This window comes from Mustelus asterias, chromosome 20 (assembly GCF_964213995.1).
Source record: "Mustelus asterias chromosome 20, sMusAst1.hap1.1, whole genome shotgun sequence".
NCBI classification, from domain to species: domain Eukaryota; kingdom Metazoa; phylum Chordata; class Chondrichthyes; order Carcharhiniformes; family Triakidae; genus Mustelus; species Mustelus asterias.
Genome location: NC_135820.1, coordinates 3,027,667 through 3,046,567, shown reverse-complemented (window position 1 = coordinate 3,046,567; position 18,901 = coordinate 3,027,667). Strand labels below are relative to the sequence as shown.

The following is an 18,901-nucleotide window of genomic DNA, read 5'->3' as shown; positions in this document are numbered from 1 at the left end:
AGAATGTTCTCGATGGTGGGGGAGTCCAGAACCAGGGGTCATAGTTTGAGGATAAAGGAGTAAAACCTTTAGAACTGAGGTAAGGAAAACTTTCTTCACCCAGAGGATGGTGAATGTGTGGAATTCACTACCACAGAGTGTAGTTGAGGCCAAAACGTTGTCTCATTTCAAGAAGAAATTCGATATAGGTCTAGGGGCTGAAGGGATCGAGGGATAGGGAAGGGAAGGGGGGGGGGGAATCAGGATATTGAACTCGATGATCAGCCATGATCTTAATGAATGGTGGAGCAGGCTCGAAGGGCCGAATGGCCTCCTCCTGCTTCTTGTTTCTATGATTCAATGGCCGCCTCAGCAAGCTGGGCCTGGCCTCTCGGGTGTGACTCAGCTGACAGATTCGGTGCTGCACAGAGTGCCTGAAATTCATTCAACTGAGATCACCCAAAAACCAGGTGGAAAAAACTCCCATCTTCCCGCCCGTTTGGCACTGAGTTTCTTTTGGGAAAATCGCGCCCAACATCATTGGTCTGTCCATTCCGCAATATTGAGCACATGTTAGGGGCACTGCAGACTGAGAATTGATACCGTACCAACCCTGACACAGGCCTCGAGCCTGTTACACAGGAACAGGAGGAGGCCCCATTCAGCCTCCCTCGAGCCTGTTACACAGGAACAGGAGGAGGCCATTCAGCCTCCCTCGAGCCTGTTACACAGGAACAGGAGGAGGCCATTCAGCCCCTTGAGCCTGTTACACAGGAACAGGAGGAGGCCCCATTCAGCCTCCCTCGAGCCTGTTACACAGGAACAGGAGGAGGCCCCATTCAGCCTCCCTCGAGCCTGTTACACAGGAACAGGAGGAGGCCCCATTCAGCCCCCTCGAGCCTGTTACACAGGAACAGGAGGAGGCCCCATTCAAACCCCTCGAGCCTGTTACACAAGAACAGGAGGAGGCCAGTCAGCCCCTCGAGCCTGTTACACAGGAACAGGAGGAGGCCCCATTCAGCTCCTCGAGCCTGTTACACAAGAACAGGAGGAGGCCAGTCAGCCCCTCGAGCCTGTTACACAGGAACAGGAGGAGGCCATTCAGCCCCTCGAGCCTGTTACACAGGAACAGGAGGACCCCATTCAGCCCCCTCGAGCCTGTTACACAGGAACATGAGGAGGCCCCATTCAACCCCCCTCGAGCCTGTTACCCAGGAACAGGAGGAGGCCCCATTCAAACCCCTCGAGCCTGTTACACAGCAACTGGAGGGGGCCCCATTCAGCCCCCTCGAGTCTGTTACACAGGGACAGGAGGAGGCCTGTAACACAGACACAGATTCCAGTTCCTGTGTACTTGCCTATTGATTCTTGGAATAAGAGGTGATGTGAATTCTTACCGTTGCTATTGGTTGGCTCTTTCCCAGTGGTCTCTGACATCACTGGACTGCTCGTTATGACTGCTGTTCGACCAATCAGGGTAGGGGAGAGGAAATGAAGAGATCATTAACTAAAGACGAGAGATTGATTATCCCAGGGTTTTCCCAATGCACTTTCCACTGGGTACACTACCTGACCGCACGGTAGCACAGTGGTTAGCACTGCCACCTCACAGCGCCAGGGACCCGGGTTTGATTCTCGGCTTGGGTCACTGTCTGTGTGGAGTCTGTTCTTTTTTCCTGTACCTGCGTGGGTTTCCTCCGGGTGTTCCAGTTTCACCCCACAGGATAATGGTGTTTTAGTGCATTGGCCATGATAAATCCTTCCTCAGTGTACCCAAACAGGCACCGGAGTCAGGCGACTAGGGCATTCTCACAGTAACTTCATTGCAGTGTTAATGTAAGCCGACTTGTGACACTAATAAATAAACTAAAAACTATCACGGGCTCTGGGCTTGTAAACATGGAGGCCATGTCAGAATTAGAGAATCTTACAGCATAGCAATGACCACCCAGCCCATCGTGCCTTGTTCTGGCCCTGTAAAAGATCTCTTGAAGTCGTCCCACTCTCCACACTCCATGCCCCCAATCTTGACCCCATAACACTGCATTTTCTTGGCTGGGGTGGTTTGGGGATAGCGATTAGGTAGGAGCGGGTAGGGGCCAACGATTGGGAGGCCGGCGATGGGGGTGAGGCACCTGTCAACCGGTCTGTGAGTATGCTGGCAAATTGATGCAATTCTAGGGCATGGGTGAGGTCACATCTGGAGTATTGTGTGGGCAGTTCTGGTGTCCTTATCTGAGGAAGGATGTCCTTGAAGAACAAAGAACAAAAAACAGTACAGCACAGGAAACAGGCCTTCGGCCCTCCAAGCCTGTGCCGCTCCTTGGTCCAACTAGACCAATCGTTTGTATCCCTCCATTCCCAGGCTGCTCATGTGACGATCCAGGTAAGTCTTAAACGATGTCAGCGTGCCTGCCTCCACCACCCTACTTGGCAGCGCATTCCAGGCCCCTTGCTATAGAGGGAGTTCAGCGAAGGTTTATCAGGCTGATTCCTGGGATGGCAGGTCTGTCATATGAGGGGAGAATAAGTCTGTTAGGATTATCTTGACTGGAGTTTAGAAGAGTGAGAGAGGATCTCACAGAAACTTATAAAATTCTAACAAGGTTAGACAGGGTAGATTCAGAGAGAATGTTCCCGATGTTGGGGGAGTCCAGAACTAGGGGTCATAGTTTGAGGATAAAGGAGTAAAACTTTTAGAACTGAGGTAAGGAAAAGTTTCTTCACCCAGAGGATGGTGAATGTGTGGAATTCACTACCACAGAGTGTAGTTGAGGTCAAAACGTTGTCTCATTTCAAGAAGAAATTCGATATACGTTTTGGGGCTGAAGGGATCGAGGGATAGGGAGGGGAAGGGGGAGGTAATCAGGATATTGAACTCGATGATCAGCCATGATCTTAATGAATGGTGGAGCAGGCTCGAAGGGCCGAATGGCCTCCTCCTGCTTCTAGTTTCTATGACTCAATGGCCGCCTCAGCAAGCTGGGCCTGGCCTCTCGGGTGTGAATCAGCTGACAGATTCGGTGCTGCACAGAGTGCCAGAAATTCATTCAACTGAGATCACCCAAAAACCAGGTGGAAAAAACTCCCATCTTCCCAACCGTTTGGCACCGAGTTTCTTTTGGGAAAATCGCGCCCAACATCATTGGTCTGTCCATTCCGCAATATTGAGCATATGTTGGGGGCAACTGTCGACTGAGAATTGATACCGTACCAACCCTGACACAAGGCCTCAAGCCTGTTACACAGGAACAGGAGGAGGCCCCATTCAGCCTCCCTCGAGCCTGTTACACAGGAACAGGAGGAGGCCCCATTCAGCCTCCCTCGAGCCTGTTACACAGGAACAGGAGGAGGCCATTCAGCCCCTCGAGCCTGTTACACAGGAACAGGAGGAGGCTCCATTCAGCCTCCCTCGAGCCTGTTACACAGGAACAGGAGGAGGCCATTCAGCCCCTCGAGCCTGTTACACAGGAACAGGAGGAGGCCCCATTCAACCCCCCTCGAGCCTGTTACACAGGAACAGGAGGAGGCCCTATTCAGCCTCCCTCGAGCCTGTTACACAGGAACAGGAGGAGGCCATTCAGCCCCTCGAGCCTGTTACACAGGGACAGGAGGAGGCCCCATTCAGCCTCCCTCGAGCCTGATACACAGGGACAGCAGGAGGCCTGTAACACAGGCACAGATCCCAGTTCCTGTGTACTTGCCTATTGATTCTTGGAATAAGAGGTGATGTGAATTCTTACCGTTGCTATTGGTTGGCTCTTTCCCAGTGGTCTCTGACATCACTGGACTGCTCGTTATGACTGCTGTTCGACCAATCAGGGTAGGGGAGAGGAAATGAAGACATCATTAACTAAAGACGAGAGATTGATTATCCCAGGGTTTTCCCAATGCACTTTCCACTGGGTACACTACCTGACCGCATGGTAGCACAGTGGTTAGCACTGCCGTCTCACAGCGCCAGGGACCCGGGTTTGATTCTCGGCTTGGGTCACTGTCTGTGTGGAGACTGTTCTTTTTTCCCGTACCTGCGTGGGTTTCCTCCGGGTGTTCCAGTTTCACCCCACAGTCCACAGGATAATGGTGTTTTAGTGCATTGGCCATGCTAAATCCTTCCTCAGTGTACCCAAACAGGCACCGGAGTGTGGCGACTAGGGCATTCTCACAGTAACTTCATTGCAGTGTTAATGTAAGCCGACTTGTGACACTAATGAATAAACTAAAAACTATCACGGGCTCTGGGCTTGTAAACATGGAGGCCATGTCAGAATTAGAGAATCTTACAGCATAGCAATGACCACTCAGCCCATCGTGCCTTGTGCTGGCCCTGTAAAAGATCTCTTGAAATCGTCCCACTCTCCACACTCCATGCCCCCAATCTTGACCCCATAACACTGCATTTTCTTGGCTGGGGTGGTTTGGGGATAGCGATTAGGTAGGAGCGGGTAGGGGCCAACGCTTGGGAGGGGGGCGATGGGGGTGAGGCACCTGTCAACCGGTCTGTGAGTATGCTGGCAAATCGATGCAATTCTAGGGCATTGGTGAGGTCACATCTGGAGTATTGTGTGGGCAGTTCTGGTGTCCTTATCTGAGGAAGGATGTCCTTGCTATAGAGGGAGTTCAGTGAAGGTTTACCAGGCTGATTCCTGGGATGGCAGGTCTGTCATATGAGGGGAGAATAACTCTGTTAGGATTATCTTCACTGGAGTTTAGAAGAGTGAGAGAGGATCTCACAGAAACTTATAAAATTCTAACAAGGTTAGACAGGGTAGATTCAGAGAGAATGTTCTCGATGGTGGGGGAGTCCAGAACCAGGGGTCATAGTTTGAGGATAAAGGAGTAAAACCTTTAGAACTGAGGTGAGGAAAACTTTCTTCACCCAGAGGATGGTGAATGTGTGGAATTCACTACCACGGAGTGTAGTTGAGGCCAAAACGTTGTCTCATTTCAAGAAGAAATTCGATATAGGTCTAGGGGCTGAAGGGATCGAGGGATAGGGAGGGGAAGGGGGGGGGGAATCAGGATATTGAACTCGATGATCAGCCATGATCTTAATGAATGGTGGAGCAGGCTCGAAGGGCCGAATGGCCTCCTCCTGCTTCTTGTTTCTATGATTCAATGGCCACCTCAGCAAGCTGGGCCTGGCCTCTCGGGTGTGAATCAGCTGACAGATTCGGTGCTGCACAGAGTGCCTGAAATTCATTCAACTGAGCTCACCCAAAAACCAGGTGGAAAAAACTCCCATCTTCCAACCCGTTTGGCACTGAGTTTCTTTTGGGAAAATCGCGCCCAATATCATTGGTCTGTCCATTCCGCAATATTGAGCACATGTTAGGGGCACTGTAGACTGAGAATTGATACCGTACCAACCCTGACACAGGCCTCGAGCCTGTGACACAGGAACAGGAGGAGGCCCCATTCAGCCTCCCTCGAGCCTGTTACACAGGAACAGGAGGAGGCCCCATTCAGCCCCCCTCGAGCCTGTTACACAGGAACAGGAGGAGGCCCCATTCAGCCTCCCTCGAGCCTGTTACACAGGAACAGGAGGAGGCCCCATTCAGCCCCCTCGAGCCTGTTACACAGGAACAGGAGGAGGCCCCATTCAGCCCCTCGAGCCTGATACACAGGAACAGGAGGAGGCCCCATTCAGCCTCCCTCGAGCCTGTTACACAGGAACAGGAGGAGGCCATTCAGCCCCTCAAGCCTGTTACACAGGAACAGGAGGAGGTCCCATTCAGCCTCCCTCGAGCCTGTTACACAGGGACAGGAGGAGGCCTGTAACACAGGCACAGATCCCATTTCCTGTGTACTTGCCTATTGATTCTTGGAATAAGAGGTGATGTGAATTCTTACCGTTGCTATTGGTTGGCTCTTTCCCAGTGGTCTCTGACATCACTGGACTGCTCGTTATGACTCCTGTTCGACCAATCAGGGAAGGGGAGAGGAAATGAAGAGATCATTAACTAAAGACGAGAGATTGATTATCCCAGGGTTTTCCCAATGCACTTTCCACTGGGTACACTACCTGACCAATCACAGGCTCAGGAAATGTGGAGACCATGTTTGTATGAGAGAATCTTCAGCACAGGCAAAGACCATTCAGCCCATCATGCCCTGTGCTGGCACATTAAAACATCTGTTGAAGTTGTCCCAATCTCCGACCCACCCTCCCCCACACTTTCCCCCATAATCCTGCATTTTCTCCCCCTTTTGAAAGTTCCGATTGAATGTGCTTCCACCACCCACTCAGACAGTGCCTTCCAGATCACAACATCTCATTGGGTGGAATTCTCCCGTTCCGCCTGCCAAGGGAATCGTAGCAGGCGGGTCAGACCATGCTAAGGTCCGTTGACCTTGGGTGGATTTTCCAGTCTTGAGGTGAGCGTGGCTGGAAAAGCCCGCTATGTTTATATATAATATATTCATTTATTTATTAGTCTCACAAGTCGGCAGACGTTCACACCACAGTGAAGTTACTGTGAAAATCCCCCACAATCAGTTAGTACAGTCTCTCTCTCTCTCTCTCTGTCATTCTGCCTCTCATTTTGTTTTTTCATTCATTCCTCCATTCTCGCGTCCTCACTTTCATTTCCCTTTCCACACTCTCCCTTCCTTCTCTCTTTGGCTCGATTCTTTCTTCCCCTCTCCCTCTCTTCCCCTTTCTCTCTCTCTCTCTTTCTCCCACCTCCTCCTTTCTCTCTCCCTCCCACTTTCTCTCTCTTTCTCCCTCCCCCTTTCTCTCTGTCTGTCTCTCTCTCTCCCTTCCCCTTTCTCTCTCCTCCCCTCCCCTTTCTCTCCCTCCCTCATTCTCCTTCTCTCTCTTTCCAGTCATAGGGCATTGTTTTCCCGGCCTGTTGTGCCGCTCAAGTCGCACAGCATGCTGGGAAATGTCAACCAGCGTCCTGCTGGTCATGATCGTCCTGGTCCATTTTTTTGGACGTGATCTGCCTCGTGCTAAGGAACAGCACAAGGCTGATTACAATATGGAAATTAGCATTTCCATCGCATTAGCGATCCTGGGACGGGATCGTTCGGGCTCGCTAAAGTTTCTGTCCCCACTGGTGGAGGTCCACACCAGCGGGAATCATGTATTGTCCCCATCATCGGGGACCAGGCGTGAAGGCCTCGCTGATGGGGCCAGAGGACATTGAGGCCCCCTGGGAGGTTGGGGATAGGGTGGTGCCCCATGGGCAGTGCCAGCCTGGCACTGCCAGCCTTGGACCCTGGCACTACCAGCCTGGCACCCTGGCATTGCCCACTGGGCACCCTGGCACTGCCAGCCTGGCACACCAGCAGTGTCCAGTAGGCACCGGGCAGTGCCACGCGGTGGGGCTTGAGGGGGCAGGGTCAGATAGGGGCAGAGCTGGACCAGGGATAGGGCGAGGTAGGAGGGGAAGGAATGGGGAGAACTCTGCATGGGCGGGGTGGGGGCTCGTGGTGGGGTCGGGGATTGGAGGCCGAGACCAGCCATTAGAAGGCTGGCCATCAGCAGGGTTGGAGGCGTTGGGTAGAGGGGGGGTTGGGGGGGGGGGGGGGGGATCAAGGCCAGCGATGACATGGAGGGAGGGTGGGGTCAGGGTCGGCGATTGGGAGGCCAACAATGGTGGGGATGGGGTGGGGGGGGGGGCGTCGGGGGCAAGGGGAGCTGCTTGTCAACTGTTCTCCCAGTATACTGGGAGACTGGCACATGCGCAGTGGCTCCCTGGGCAGACTGATGCCAGCCTCCCTGGCAGGTTTGGGTTAGGTTCTGCACCGCCCCCCACATACACTGGCATGAATCATCTGATGGACTCTTGTGATGCTGGAGATTCATTCAATTAAGCCTGCCCAAAAAATGGGCGGGAAAAACTCCCGTATTCCCGCCCCTTGGTCAATTATTATTTTGAGAGGAAAATCACGCCCATAATGTCTGTGCCCCCATTTCCCCCATGCCCCGCCTTTACCTGGCTCTGCTGTGGAGGTGCCACCTTGGAGGTCACCATTGCAGAAGTTGCCCGTACAACAGGCAGGCTGTCCGTCAAACCGGATAGATTCTCCTTCCATGCTGTCAGGTAATTGGCAGACTTGCTCGGAGACACAGCCCTTGGCGAAGAAACGTTCCCCGAAACTCACTAGAAACAGACAGGACATGAAAGCAAAACTCCTTTTGTTTTCTGTTTTTCAGTTTCCCTGGCTTGTCCCAACACGACCGCACCTCTCCCCCACATGGCCACTGTCCCTTTGTTCCCACTGAGCTCGGTTTTCCGATTAACACATTCTGCTATCCAACCTTTGCCGCTATTAACACACTCCCGTCCCGCACCATTAACAGCCCCTTTATCTCACGCCTGTGACATCTTTGCCAATCTCTCCTGAGTTCCGCCCTGTCCCATTTTGCTCCAGAGCCCTCCTTCCACTCCCCAAGAATATAATTTATCACATTTCCATTCCTCTCCAGTTCTGTGGAAGGGTGGGCTCTGACCCATCTCATCCTGACTGAGTGGTGAAGGAGACTCTGGAACGCATCCTCAGGCCCTCAGCGTCAGGCTCGGAGATGAGCAGAAATAAATTTATTGAGCACGGTCGCACAGTGGTTAGCACTGCTGCCTCACAGCGCCAGGGACCTGGGTTCAATTCCCGGCTTGGGTCACTATCTGTGTGGAGTTAGCACATTCTCCCCGTGTCTGCGTGGGTTTCCTCTGGATCCGCCGGTTTCCTCCCACAGTCTGAAAGACGTGTTGATTAGGTGCATTGGCCATGCTAAATTCCCATTCAGTGTACCCGAACTGGCACCGGAGTGTGACGACTGGGGGATTTTCACAGTAACTTCATTGCAGTGTTAATATCAGCCTACTTGTGACACTGATAAATAAACTTATAAAATAATTATACGCTAAATGGCAGAACCCTTAGGAACAGTAACATACAGAGGGATCTGGACATGCAGGTCCACAGTTCCCTAAAAGTGGCAACACTGGTGGCCAAGGCGATTAAGAAGGCGTATGGCCTTCATCAGCCGGGGCATTGAGTACAAGAGTTGGGAAATGATGTTGCAGCTGTATAAAACCTTGGTTAGGCTGCATTTAGAGTATTGTGTACAGTTCTGGTCACCACACTACCAGAGGATATGGAAGATTTGGAGAGAGTGCAAAAAATGTTCACCAGGATGTTGCCTGGTCCCGAGGGTGTTGGCTATGAGGAGAGGTTGAATAAACTCGGATTCCTTTCACTGGAAAGACGGAGGCTGAGGGGAGACCTGATCGGGGTCTACAAAATGATGAGAGGCACAGACAGGGTGGATAGTCAGAGGCTTTTACCCAGGGTGGAAGTGTCAATTACAAGGGGGCACAGGTTCAATGAGAGAGGGGGAAAGTTTAAGGGAGATGTGCGGGGGAAGTTTTTCACACAGAGAGTGGTGGGTGCCTGGAACGCGCTGCCAGAGGAGGTGGTGGAAGCAGGCGCATTAGCAACATTTAAGAGGCATCTGGATGGGTACATGAATAGGGAGGGAATAGAGGGATATGGACCGAGTCAGGGCAGAAGGGTTTTTTTAAACTTTAGTTAGGGTATCATGATTGGCACGGGCTTGGAGAACCGAAGGGCTTGTTCCTGTGCTGTACTTTGCTTTGTTCTTTGGGAAGAAATTCATGAAAAGCCTCACAACACTGACAGGGTGTTGAACGTACACACAGCCTCGATCCCGGACGTATTCACACAGCGATTCTCTGCTCCAACACAGTTCACCGCCTTTTCAGAATCCCTGCAGGAATTGAACGATCTGCCGAAACACCCTTGACACTTCAGTCCTGTCAATGTGTTGTTCACAGGCTCTGAAATACAAACCAGAACAGTGTTATTACCACAGCAGACGTTAAGTGCTGAGTCAACCAAATACCCTGAGGAAAATTTGGCCATACCCTTTATTCGGTGTATTCTGAAAATGAGAAGGATCTTAGCAGCAAGAGGTCTGGTAACACTTTTGGATGTTTAAAATAAAAAGTAAAAGATTTATTGAGAAGAAGAGAAGAAAACTTAAACACGCACAATTACAATTACACAGTTAAGAAATCATCTTGTAAAGCATTCGCCTACTTGGTCAGACCCCCATGTAAACACCTCCAAAGCAACAATCCCCGAGATAATTAAAAGCCTAAAATGCGGACAAAACTCAGCAGCTCTGGCAGCATCTGTGGAGAGAGAGAGAGACAGAGGTAACAGTTCAAGTTTGTATGACTCTTCTCCAGAGCTCCGAAGAGTCATACAGACTTGAGGCATTGGCTCTGGGGATTACAATGCAGGAGAGAGGACACACTCAGTACATTCGAGTAGGTTCCTGGCACATGCAGACAGAAATGGTGAAATCTAAGAACACAGGCTGCATGGAGCTATATGGAGCTTCAGAGAGTAAAACGAAGCAATATTTACTGGTGGATACAGGCAATAAAAATAGAGGTAACATATGAAACTTCTCGAGAAATAATTATATTGGGAGAATTTATACATTCACTTCCTTCAGTTGTTCAAATCCAGGTTGAAGAACGAAGGGTTAAAATGGCGAGGCAGGCAGCAGAGATAGCTGAACGGTGGCACAGTGGTTAGCACTGCTGCCCCACAGCGCCAGGGACCCAGGTTCAATACCAGCCTTGGGTCACTGCCTGCACATTCTCCCCGTGTCTGCGTGGGTTTCCTCTGGGTGCTCCAGTTTCCTCCCACAATCCAAAGATGTGCAGGTGAGGTTGATGAGAAACATAGAACATAGAAACATAGAAAAACTACAGCACAAACAGGCCCTTCGGCCCACAAGTTGTGCCGAACACATTCCTACCTTCTAGACCTACCTATAACCCTCCATCCTATTACGCTCCATGTACTCACCCAGGAGTCTCTTAAAAGACCCTATTGAGTTCGCCTCCACCACCACTGACGGCAGCCGATTCCACTCGCCCACCACCCTCTGTGTGAAAAACTTACCCCGAAAATCTCCCCTGTACCTACCCCCCAGCACCCTAAACCTGGGTCCTCTCGTAGCAGACATTTCCACCCTGGGAAAAAGCCTCTGAGAGTCCACCCGATCTATGCCTCTCAACATCTTATACACCTCTATTAGGTCTCCTCTCACCCTTCGTCTCTCCCAGGAGAAAAGACCGAGCTCCCTCAGCCTATCCTCATAAGGCATGCCACTCAATCCAGGCAACATCCTTGTAAATCTCCTCTGCACCCTTTCAATCTTTTCCACATCCTTCCTATAGTGAGGCGACCAGAACTGAGCACAGTACTCCAAGTGGGGTCTGACGAGGGTCTTATATAGCTGCATCATTATCCCTGGACTCGTAAGCTCAATCCCTCGATTGCTGCCTTCTTAACCACCTCCTCCACCTGCGGGGCCGATTTCAGAGTCCTATGGACCCGGACCCCAAGGTCCTTCTGACCCTCTACAATACTAAGAGTCTTTCCCTTTATATTGTACTCCTTCATCCCATTTGACCTACCAAAATGGACCACAACGCATTTATCTGGGTTGAAATCCATCTGCCACTTCTCCACCAAGTCTTGCATCCTATCTATGTCCCTCTGTAACTTCTGACATCCCTCCAGACTATCCACAACCCCACCAACCTTCGTGTCGTCGGCAAACTTACCAACCCATCCCTCCGCTTCCTCATCCAGGTCATTTATGAAAATGACAAACAGCAAGGGTCCCAGAACAGATCCCTGGGGCACACCACTGGTGACCGACCTCCATGCTGAAAAAGACCCATCTATACCCACTCTCTGCCTCCTTTGGGCAAGCCAGTTCTGGATCCACCGGGCAGCAGCCCCTTGGATCCCATGCCCCCTCACTTTTTCTAGAAGCCTTGCATGGGGGACCTTATCGAATGCCTTGCTAAAATCCATATAAACCACATCTACCGCCTTCCCTTCGTCAATGTGTTTCGTCACATTTTCGAAGAACTCCACCAGGCTCGTAAGGCATGATCTGCCTTTGACAAAGCCATGCTGAGTATTCTTGAGCATACTAAACCTCTCTAAATGCTCATATATCCTGTCCCTCAGGATCTTCTCCATCAGTTTACCAACCACTGAGGTTAGACTCACCGGTCGGTAATTACCTGGGCTATCCCTATTCCCCTTCTTGAAAATAGGAACCACATCCGCAATCCTCCGGCAGCTCTCCCGCCTCCATCGACGACACAAAGATCATCGCCAGAGACTCTGCGGGAATAGGACCTGGGTGGGATTGTGGTCGGTGCAGACTCGATGGGCCCAATGGCCTCCTTCTGCACTGTAGGGATTCTATGATTCTAAGATTATGAGCTGGTCCACAAATCAAAACCTTTCTTTCACCAACCTCTTCATAGAATCCCTCCAGTGCAGAAGGAGGCTATTCAACCCATCAAGTCTGCTCCGACCCTCCAACAGAGGAACCCACCCAGGCCCCTTCCCATAATACCAAGTGTTTATGCCACTAACCGACACATCTTGGGACACTAAGTGGCAATTTAGCATGGCCAATCTCCCTAACCTGCACATCTTTGGACACTAAGGGGCAATTTAGCATGGCCAATCCAACTAACCTACACATCTTTGGACACCAAGGGGCAATTTAGCATGGCCAATCCAACTAACCTACACATCTTTGGACACTAAGGGGCATTTTGGAATGCCCAATCCAACTAACCTACACATCTTTGGACACTAAGGGGCATTTTGGAATGCCCAATCCAACTAACCTACACATCTTTGGACACTAAGGGGCAATTGAGCATGGCCAATCTCCCTAACCTACATCTTTGGATGCTAAGGGGCAATTTAGCATGGCCAATCCCCCTAACCTACTGCTCTTTGGGCTGTGGGAGGAAACGAGCACCTGGAGGAAACCCACGCAGACATGGGGAGAGCGTGCAGACTCCGCACAGCAAGTCACCCGAGGCCGGGAATTGAACCTGGGTCCCTGGCGCTGTGAAGCGGCAGTGCTTATCACTGTGCCACCCTGCCGCCCATGTTGTGAGAAGGATAGAAAATGGAAAGGTAAAAGGAAGGCAGGTAATCAAGGAAGAGAAGGGATAGCTGGCAGAATGGGGAAGTTTTGCAGGAAAAAATATTTGTATTTGGAATTCATGGATAAGCCAAAAATGTCCCACGGTGCAATGTAAATTGAAAAAGTAGTTTGAAACCATTTGTCGCTATTGAAAAGGTAGTGAAGAAATTGCCCATTGCATGTGTGCAGTTTAACCTCGCAAACGATGAGGGTGGGGTATAAACGTTGGCGATGCCTACAGCAGTTGAGCAGCCTGTGGAGACGCAGTAAACAAGAGGCATTGCAAAAAGAACATTCTGGATTGTTTCCAGATTGTGTAATAACAAGACCACAGACTGCCGAGTTGCAACAGGAAGTGGAGGTGTCTAAAAGCCATTGGAAGGATGTTGAAACCCAGTTGGGTAAAACCGTTTGTTTTTATAAATAAAAGCAAATTACTGTGGATGCTGGAATCTGAAACCAAAAGAGAAAATGCTGGAAAATCTCAGCAGGTCTGGCAGCTTCTGTAAGGAGGGAAAAGAGCTGACGTTTCGAGTCCCTTTGACAAAGGGTTGTTTAGCTCAGTAAAGTTGTGGAGTTACATCCTGCAATAAGTCTTTGGAGGCACAAGTCCATTTATTTACAACTCTGACAGCAGTACACAGAGTGCTAGTAGTTAGCAGTCTATCTCCGGGGGTGCCAGAGGAACTGACACTCTCGGTTCAGTACAAGGCAAAGACTCCCTGATTGGCCCATCAATTGGATCCTTAATCAGGGAGTTCATACTTCAATAGGCCAACCTCAATGGCCTTATTGAAGTCATTACACTGTTGAAAGTTGAAAGGAGTTACAAGGGAGCTACAGGCGAAGTGATGGCCTAGTGGTATTATTGCTAGACTATTAATTCAGAAACTCAGCTAGTTCTGGGGCCCCAGGTTCAAAATAGCAAATGATGGAATATGAATTCAATAAAAAAATATCTGGAATTCAGAATCCACTGATGATCATGAAACCATTGTCAATTGTCGGAAAAACCCATCTGGCTCACTGACTTATTTCGGGAAGGGAATCTGCCGTCCTTACCTGATCTGGGCCACATCTGACTCCAGAGCCACAGCAATTAGTGAACCCATCGACAATGGTTTCATGGTCATCTATAGATTATTAATTCCAGATTTTTATTGAATTCAATTTTCACCATCTGCCGTAGTGAGATTTGAACCCGGGTCTCCATAGCATTACCCTCTGGTGCTCCGGTTTCCTCCCACAGTCCAGAAATGTGGAGGTTAGGTTGATTGGCCATGCTGAATTGCTCTTTAGTGTTAGGGGGATATCAGGGGGATTAGTAGGGTAAATATGTGGGGTTACAAGATTAGGGCCTGTTGTCAGTGCAGGTTCAATGGGCTGAATGGCCTCCTTCTGCACTGTAGGGATTCTATGATTACTAGTCCAGTGACAATACCATCGCTCCCCTAATAGTCAAGCTAACTCAGTCATGATCGATTGTTATAAAATGCTTCAGATAAATGGATTGAGAACATTCTGGAAGAACAGGGCGTGATCTTACTGACGATTCACGCCACGCTCCCACTGCAGCGAGGTCAGAGAATGTTGCAGCCAGCCAAATCACCGTTCACTGCGGCAGGTTGGGAAAATCCTGCTGGTGTGCACAGTGGTTAAGGTTCCGGCCCTGGTGTTTTATTTAAAAGGTACTGGGCGATATTTTCCGGCCGCGCTCACCCCCAAAGGTTGGAAAATCCCGCCCGAGGTAAACAGACCTTTGCATGATGCGTGCCCTGCCTGCTACGATTCCCATGTTGGTCGGGACAGGAAAAATACGCCCTCTGTGTCCCTTGAAGGGTGAAGGGAATGACTCTGGTTGCTGCTGTTCCCAGTAAAGTCAGCATCTGTCCAAGAAAAGGTAATTAAGCAGTTTCAAAGAAGCTGAAAACTTCTTTTTTCTTAATCATGTGTGCGTCAGCATGGTTGGGCCAGCATTTGTTGCCCATGCCTAGCTGCCCTCCATTTCAGAGGGCGTTTGAGAGTCAACCGCATTGCTGGGGCTCTGAAGTCACATGTAGGCCAGACCAGTTAAGGACGGTAGAATTCCTTCGCTCAAGGACATTAGTGAACCAGATGGGTTTTTAACTACACTTGACAATGGTCATCATTGGACGATTAAAATTTATTTCAAATTTCATCATCTGGGCGTGAAATAGGCCATTGATGCGAGTGACGCAGGTGTTGGTGCTATGGCATTACGGGAAGGTGAAATAAGAATGTGGGGGCAACTCTTGCAAGAAAATGCTAAATGGCAAACTCGTGTAAAAACTACAGTAAATCCTGTTGAGTTTCAAAATGAATCTCCCACACTCTGTGCCCTGCAGAGAGCACTCGTATGAAATATCCCAGAAATCAGTGGGTGGGGCCTCTTCCCACAGGAGAGGCCGGCCGCACAGCGCTGAGCGGGACACTGAGCATGTGCCAATTTGTCAGCACCGAGATCGACGCATGTGCAGTAGCCCCGCACTGTCAGCTTCCCGAGCACTGACTAGCCCCGCATCACCTGCCGTGCGATCCCACCTCACGGCCCGACCGCTGGCCCTCCAGGCGTGTCCGGGCCTGCCTTGCACCCTCCCCGCAGCCGGCGACGCCTTTATCTCACCACCCTCCTGCCGCAGTTGTGATCTCCTCCCACCACACTGCAGTCCCCATATCGCCCGCCCTGACCCACCCCCCCCACCGGCAGCCCCGATTTCCCGACCGCCCTGCAGTTCCGAACGCCGCCTCCCCCACTCCGACGGCCAGCCCCGATCTTTACTCTGTATCTAACCCCGTGCTGTACCTGTCTGGGAGTGTTTGATGGGGACAGTGTAGAGGGAGCTTTACTCTGTATCTAACCCCGTGCTGTACCTGTCCTGGGAGTGTTTGATGGGGACAGTGTAGAGAGAGCTTTACTCTGTATCTAACCCCGTGCTGTACCTGTCTGGGAGTGTTTGATGGGGACAGTGTAGAGAGAGCTTTACTCTGTATCTAACCCCGTGCTGTACCTGTCCTGGGAGTGTTTGATGGGGACAGTGTAGAGGGAGCTTTACTCTGTATCTAACCCCGTGCTGTACCTGTCCTGGGGGTGTTTGATGGGGACAGTGTAGAGGGAGCTTTACTCTGTATCTAACCCCATGCTGTACCTGTCCTGGGAGTGTTTGATGGGGACAGTGCAGAGGGAGCTTTACTCTGTATCTAACCCCGTGCTGTACCTGTCCTGGGAGTATTTGATGGGGAACAGTGTAGAGGGAGTTTGGCAGTGTTGATTTTGTTCAGTCACAGAATCACTCGGTGGGATTGTCTCATTATCAGATGAATGTATCAGATGATGATTTGCGTTATAATGCACTAGAACCTTACCTGTATCTATCTGTTGATTACAGCGATCAGAGGCACAGCAACTGCTACTCTTTGAGATAACCAGTCTTCCAAAGTTAAACGAGATGGGAGCAGAGCAGGGTCCACAGGCATTAGTAATCTGCTTTGTGGTCCGTTCCTCTGAAAACAAACGTAGATTGTCACTGCAATTTCACACTTTCTTGTTTTGTTAATTTCAGTAGTGAACAGAAAGGGACTGATGGAAAAATTAGGAGAGAGAAAGAGTAAGCGAGAGAACGAAAGATGTGGAAAAGGGGTGAGGCAGTGGATAAACGAGAGAAAGAGGGAGAAGGAGAGAAAAAGAAGAAAAGTGACAAAGACAAATGTTATGATCAAGTCAAGACTGATAATTTTAGTCGGAATAAGTTCAAACTTCCTGTTCATAACAAAACAGAGCTAGCAACAAGTTTTCCCCTTCTAAGATGTTGAAGGTAGGCGCCAATGACAAAACATTCTTTTTGCCAAAAATCTATACTTTAAACTGCAGAGCAGAGCTTCGTGCTCTCAAAGCCCTGCCGATGTGAATGGCATGAGCCTTGTATCCAGGCAGAAATGCGAAGTAGCTATTCTTGTGAGACCAGCAACTATACTGGTCCCCCATGCTGACACTATAGTTAAGAAAGCCCACCTACGCCTCTACTTTCTCAGAAGGCTGAGGAAATTTGGCAAGTCCGCTATGGCTCTCACCAATTTTTACAGATGCACCATAGAAAGCATCCTTTCTGGTTGTCTCACAGCTTGGTATGGCTCCTGATCCGACCAAGACCGCAAGGATCTACAAAGGGTCGTGAAATGGCCCTGTCCATCACGCAAACCAGCCTCCCATCCATTGACTCTGTCTACACTTCCCGCTGCCTCGGAAAAGCAGCCAGCATAATCAAGGACCCCACGCACTTCGGACATTCTCTCTTCCACCTTCTTCCGTCGGGTTAAAGATACAAAAATCTGAGGTCACGAACCAACCAACTCAAGAACAACTTCTTCCCTGCTGCCATCAGATGTTTGAATGGACTTCCCTTGCATTAAGTTGATCTTTCTCCAGCTATGACTGTAACACTACATTCTCTACCCTCTCTTTTCCTTCTCCTCTATGAATGGTATGTTTTATCTGTAGAGCATGCAAGAAACATCCCAATACATGTGACAATAATGAATCAAATCAAATCAGCTTTCTTTCATCTTATCAGTTAAATAGACAAAGTGGTTTACAACCCAACATTCTCAACATTTCTTTGGGACTTTGGAGACTCAGTCTATTCACTGTCAGCACAGAAATTGCTGTCAGTATCTACAAGTGTAAGCACTTTACACCTTCTTCCCAGTAAAACAAACTCAGCCACTTTTAACCTCCAACAATCAAACCATCCAGGACTGTTGCCCAGCAGATGTCAGAAGAGGTCATTTGATTCCTTCGCTTTTATCTTGTATTAATGACGCAGTCTCAGAAATAAATAATCTTATAAATCCCATTGTAACGGAGAGAAAATGGAAGGGAGAGAAAGAAAGCGATCGTGAGCAAGAGCAAAAGGAAGAGAGAAAACGGGAGAAGAAAATGTGAGAGAGGAAAAGTAGCAGCGAAAGGAAGAATTAGAAAGTGTGGCCTTGTGAGGGAGAGAATGAGAGAGTGAGAGAGAGAGAGGGGGCAAAAATACAGAAAGAGAGAGGGACAGACTGAAGGGAGGGGAAGAGAGAGAGAGAGGGAAAAACACAGAGAGGAAGAGAGGGACAAACTGAAGGGAGGGGAAGAGAGAGAGAGGGAAAAACACAGAGAGGGAGAGAGGGACAAACTGAAGGGAGGGAGAGGGAAAAACACAGAGAGGAAGAGAGGGAAAAACTGAAGGGAGGGAGAGGGAAAAACACAGAGAGGGAGAGAGGGACAAACTGAAGGGAGGGAGAGGGAAAAACACAGAGAGGAAGAGAGGGACAAACTGAAGGGAGGGAGAGGGAAAAACACAGAGAGGAAGAGAGGGACAAACTGAAGGGAGGGGAAGAGAGAGAGAGAGAAGGAGAGAGAAAGAGAGAGAGGGAAAGAAGAAAGGAATGAGAGAGAGGGATTAAAAATATTGGACAAATTAGAAGAGAACATGTTACCTGAAATTGTCGTGGTTGAAGTGGTTCTGCAGGTGGTGGTTCCTGACCTACAAGTCACTGGTGTGAATGAACAGGAACCGGATAGCCCTGTACATTGATTACAGATCAACGGTCGCACTGAGGGGAGAGAAGGAATAGACCAGAAAGAGTGACATTACAATTCTTGGCTAAAGACGGTAACTCAGTGTGGCCCCTCTGCCCAATCATCAAGGGCCACACACAGAACCTTAAAGCACGTGAGCTGATTGTCCACTCATTGCAGCTCTGGGATGAGGCACCCTACAATAAACTGGAGGCCATTCAGCCCATGGTGTCCCTGTCCGCTCCCTGTAGAACAACCATGTCAGTCCCCCACTCTATCCTGTACCTCGGCAAATTTACTTGCTTCAACTTTCCATTCATATTCAATTC

The 18,901-nt window shown here is 49.8% G+C and overlaps 1 protein-coding gene across 1 annotated transcript in view; it reads right to left on the bottom strand.

The window, feature by feature from the left end:
- Positions 1 to 18,901, bottom strand: part of LOC144508730 (uncharacterized) — a 60,843-nt gene that overhangs the window by 11,529 nt on the left and 30,413 nt on the right. Inside the window, exons 4-10 of the mRNA XM_078237038.1 lie at positions 18,491 to 18,607; positions 16,382 to 16,519; positions 9,645 to 9,788; positions 7,923 to 8,090; positions 5,833 to 5,895; positions 3,723 to 3,785; positions 1,377 to 1,439 (exon numbers count right to left, since the gene is read on the bottom strand). Of these exons, the coding sequence (XP_078093164.1) occupies positions 1,377 to 1,439; positions 3,723 to 3,785; positions 5,833 to 5,895; positions 7,923 to 8,090; positions 9,645 to 9,788; positions 16,382 to 16,519; positions 18,491 to 18,607 (756 nt within the window). The remainder of the gene's footprint in view (positions 1 to 1,376; positions 1,440 to 3,722; positions 3,786 to 5,832; positions 5,896 to 7,922; positions 8,091 to 9,644; positions 9,789 to 16,381; positions 16,520 to 18,490; positions 18,608 to 18,901) is intronic.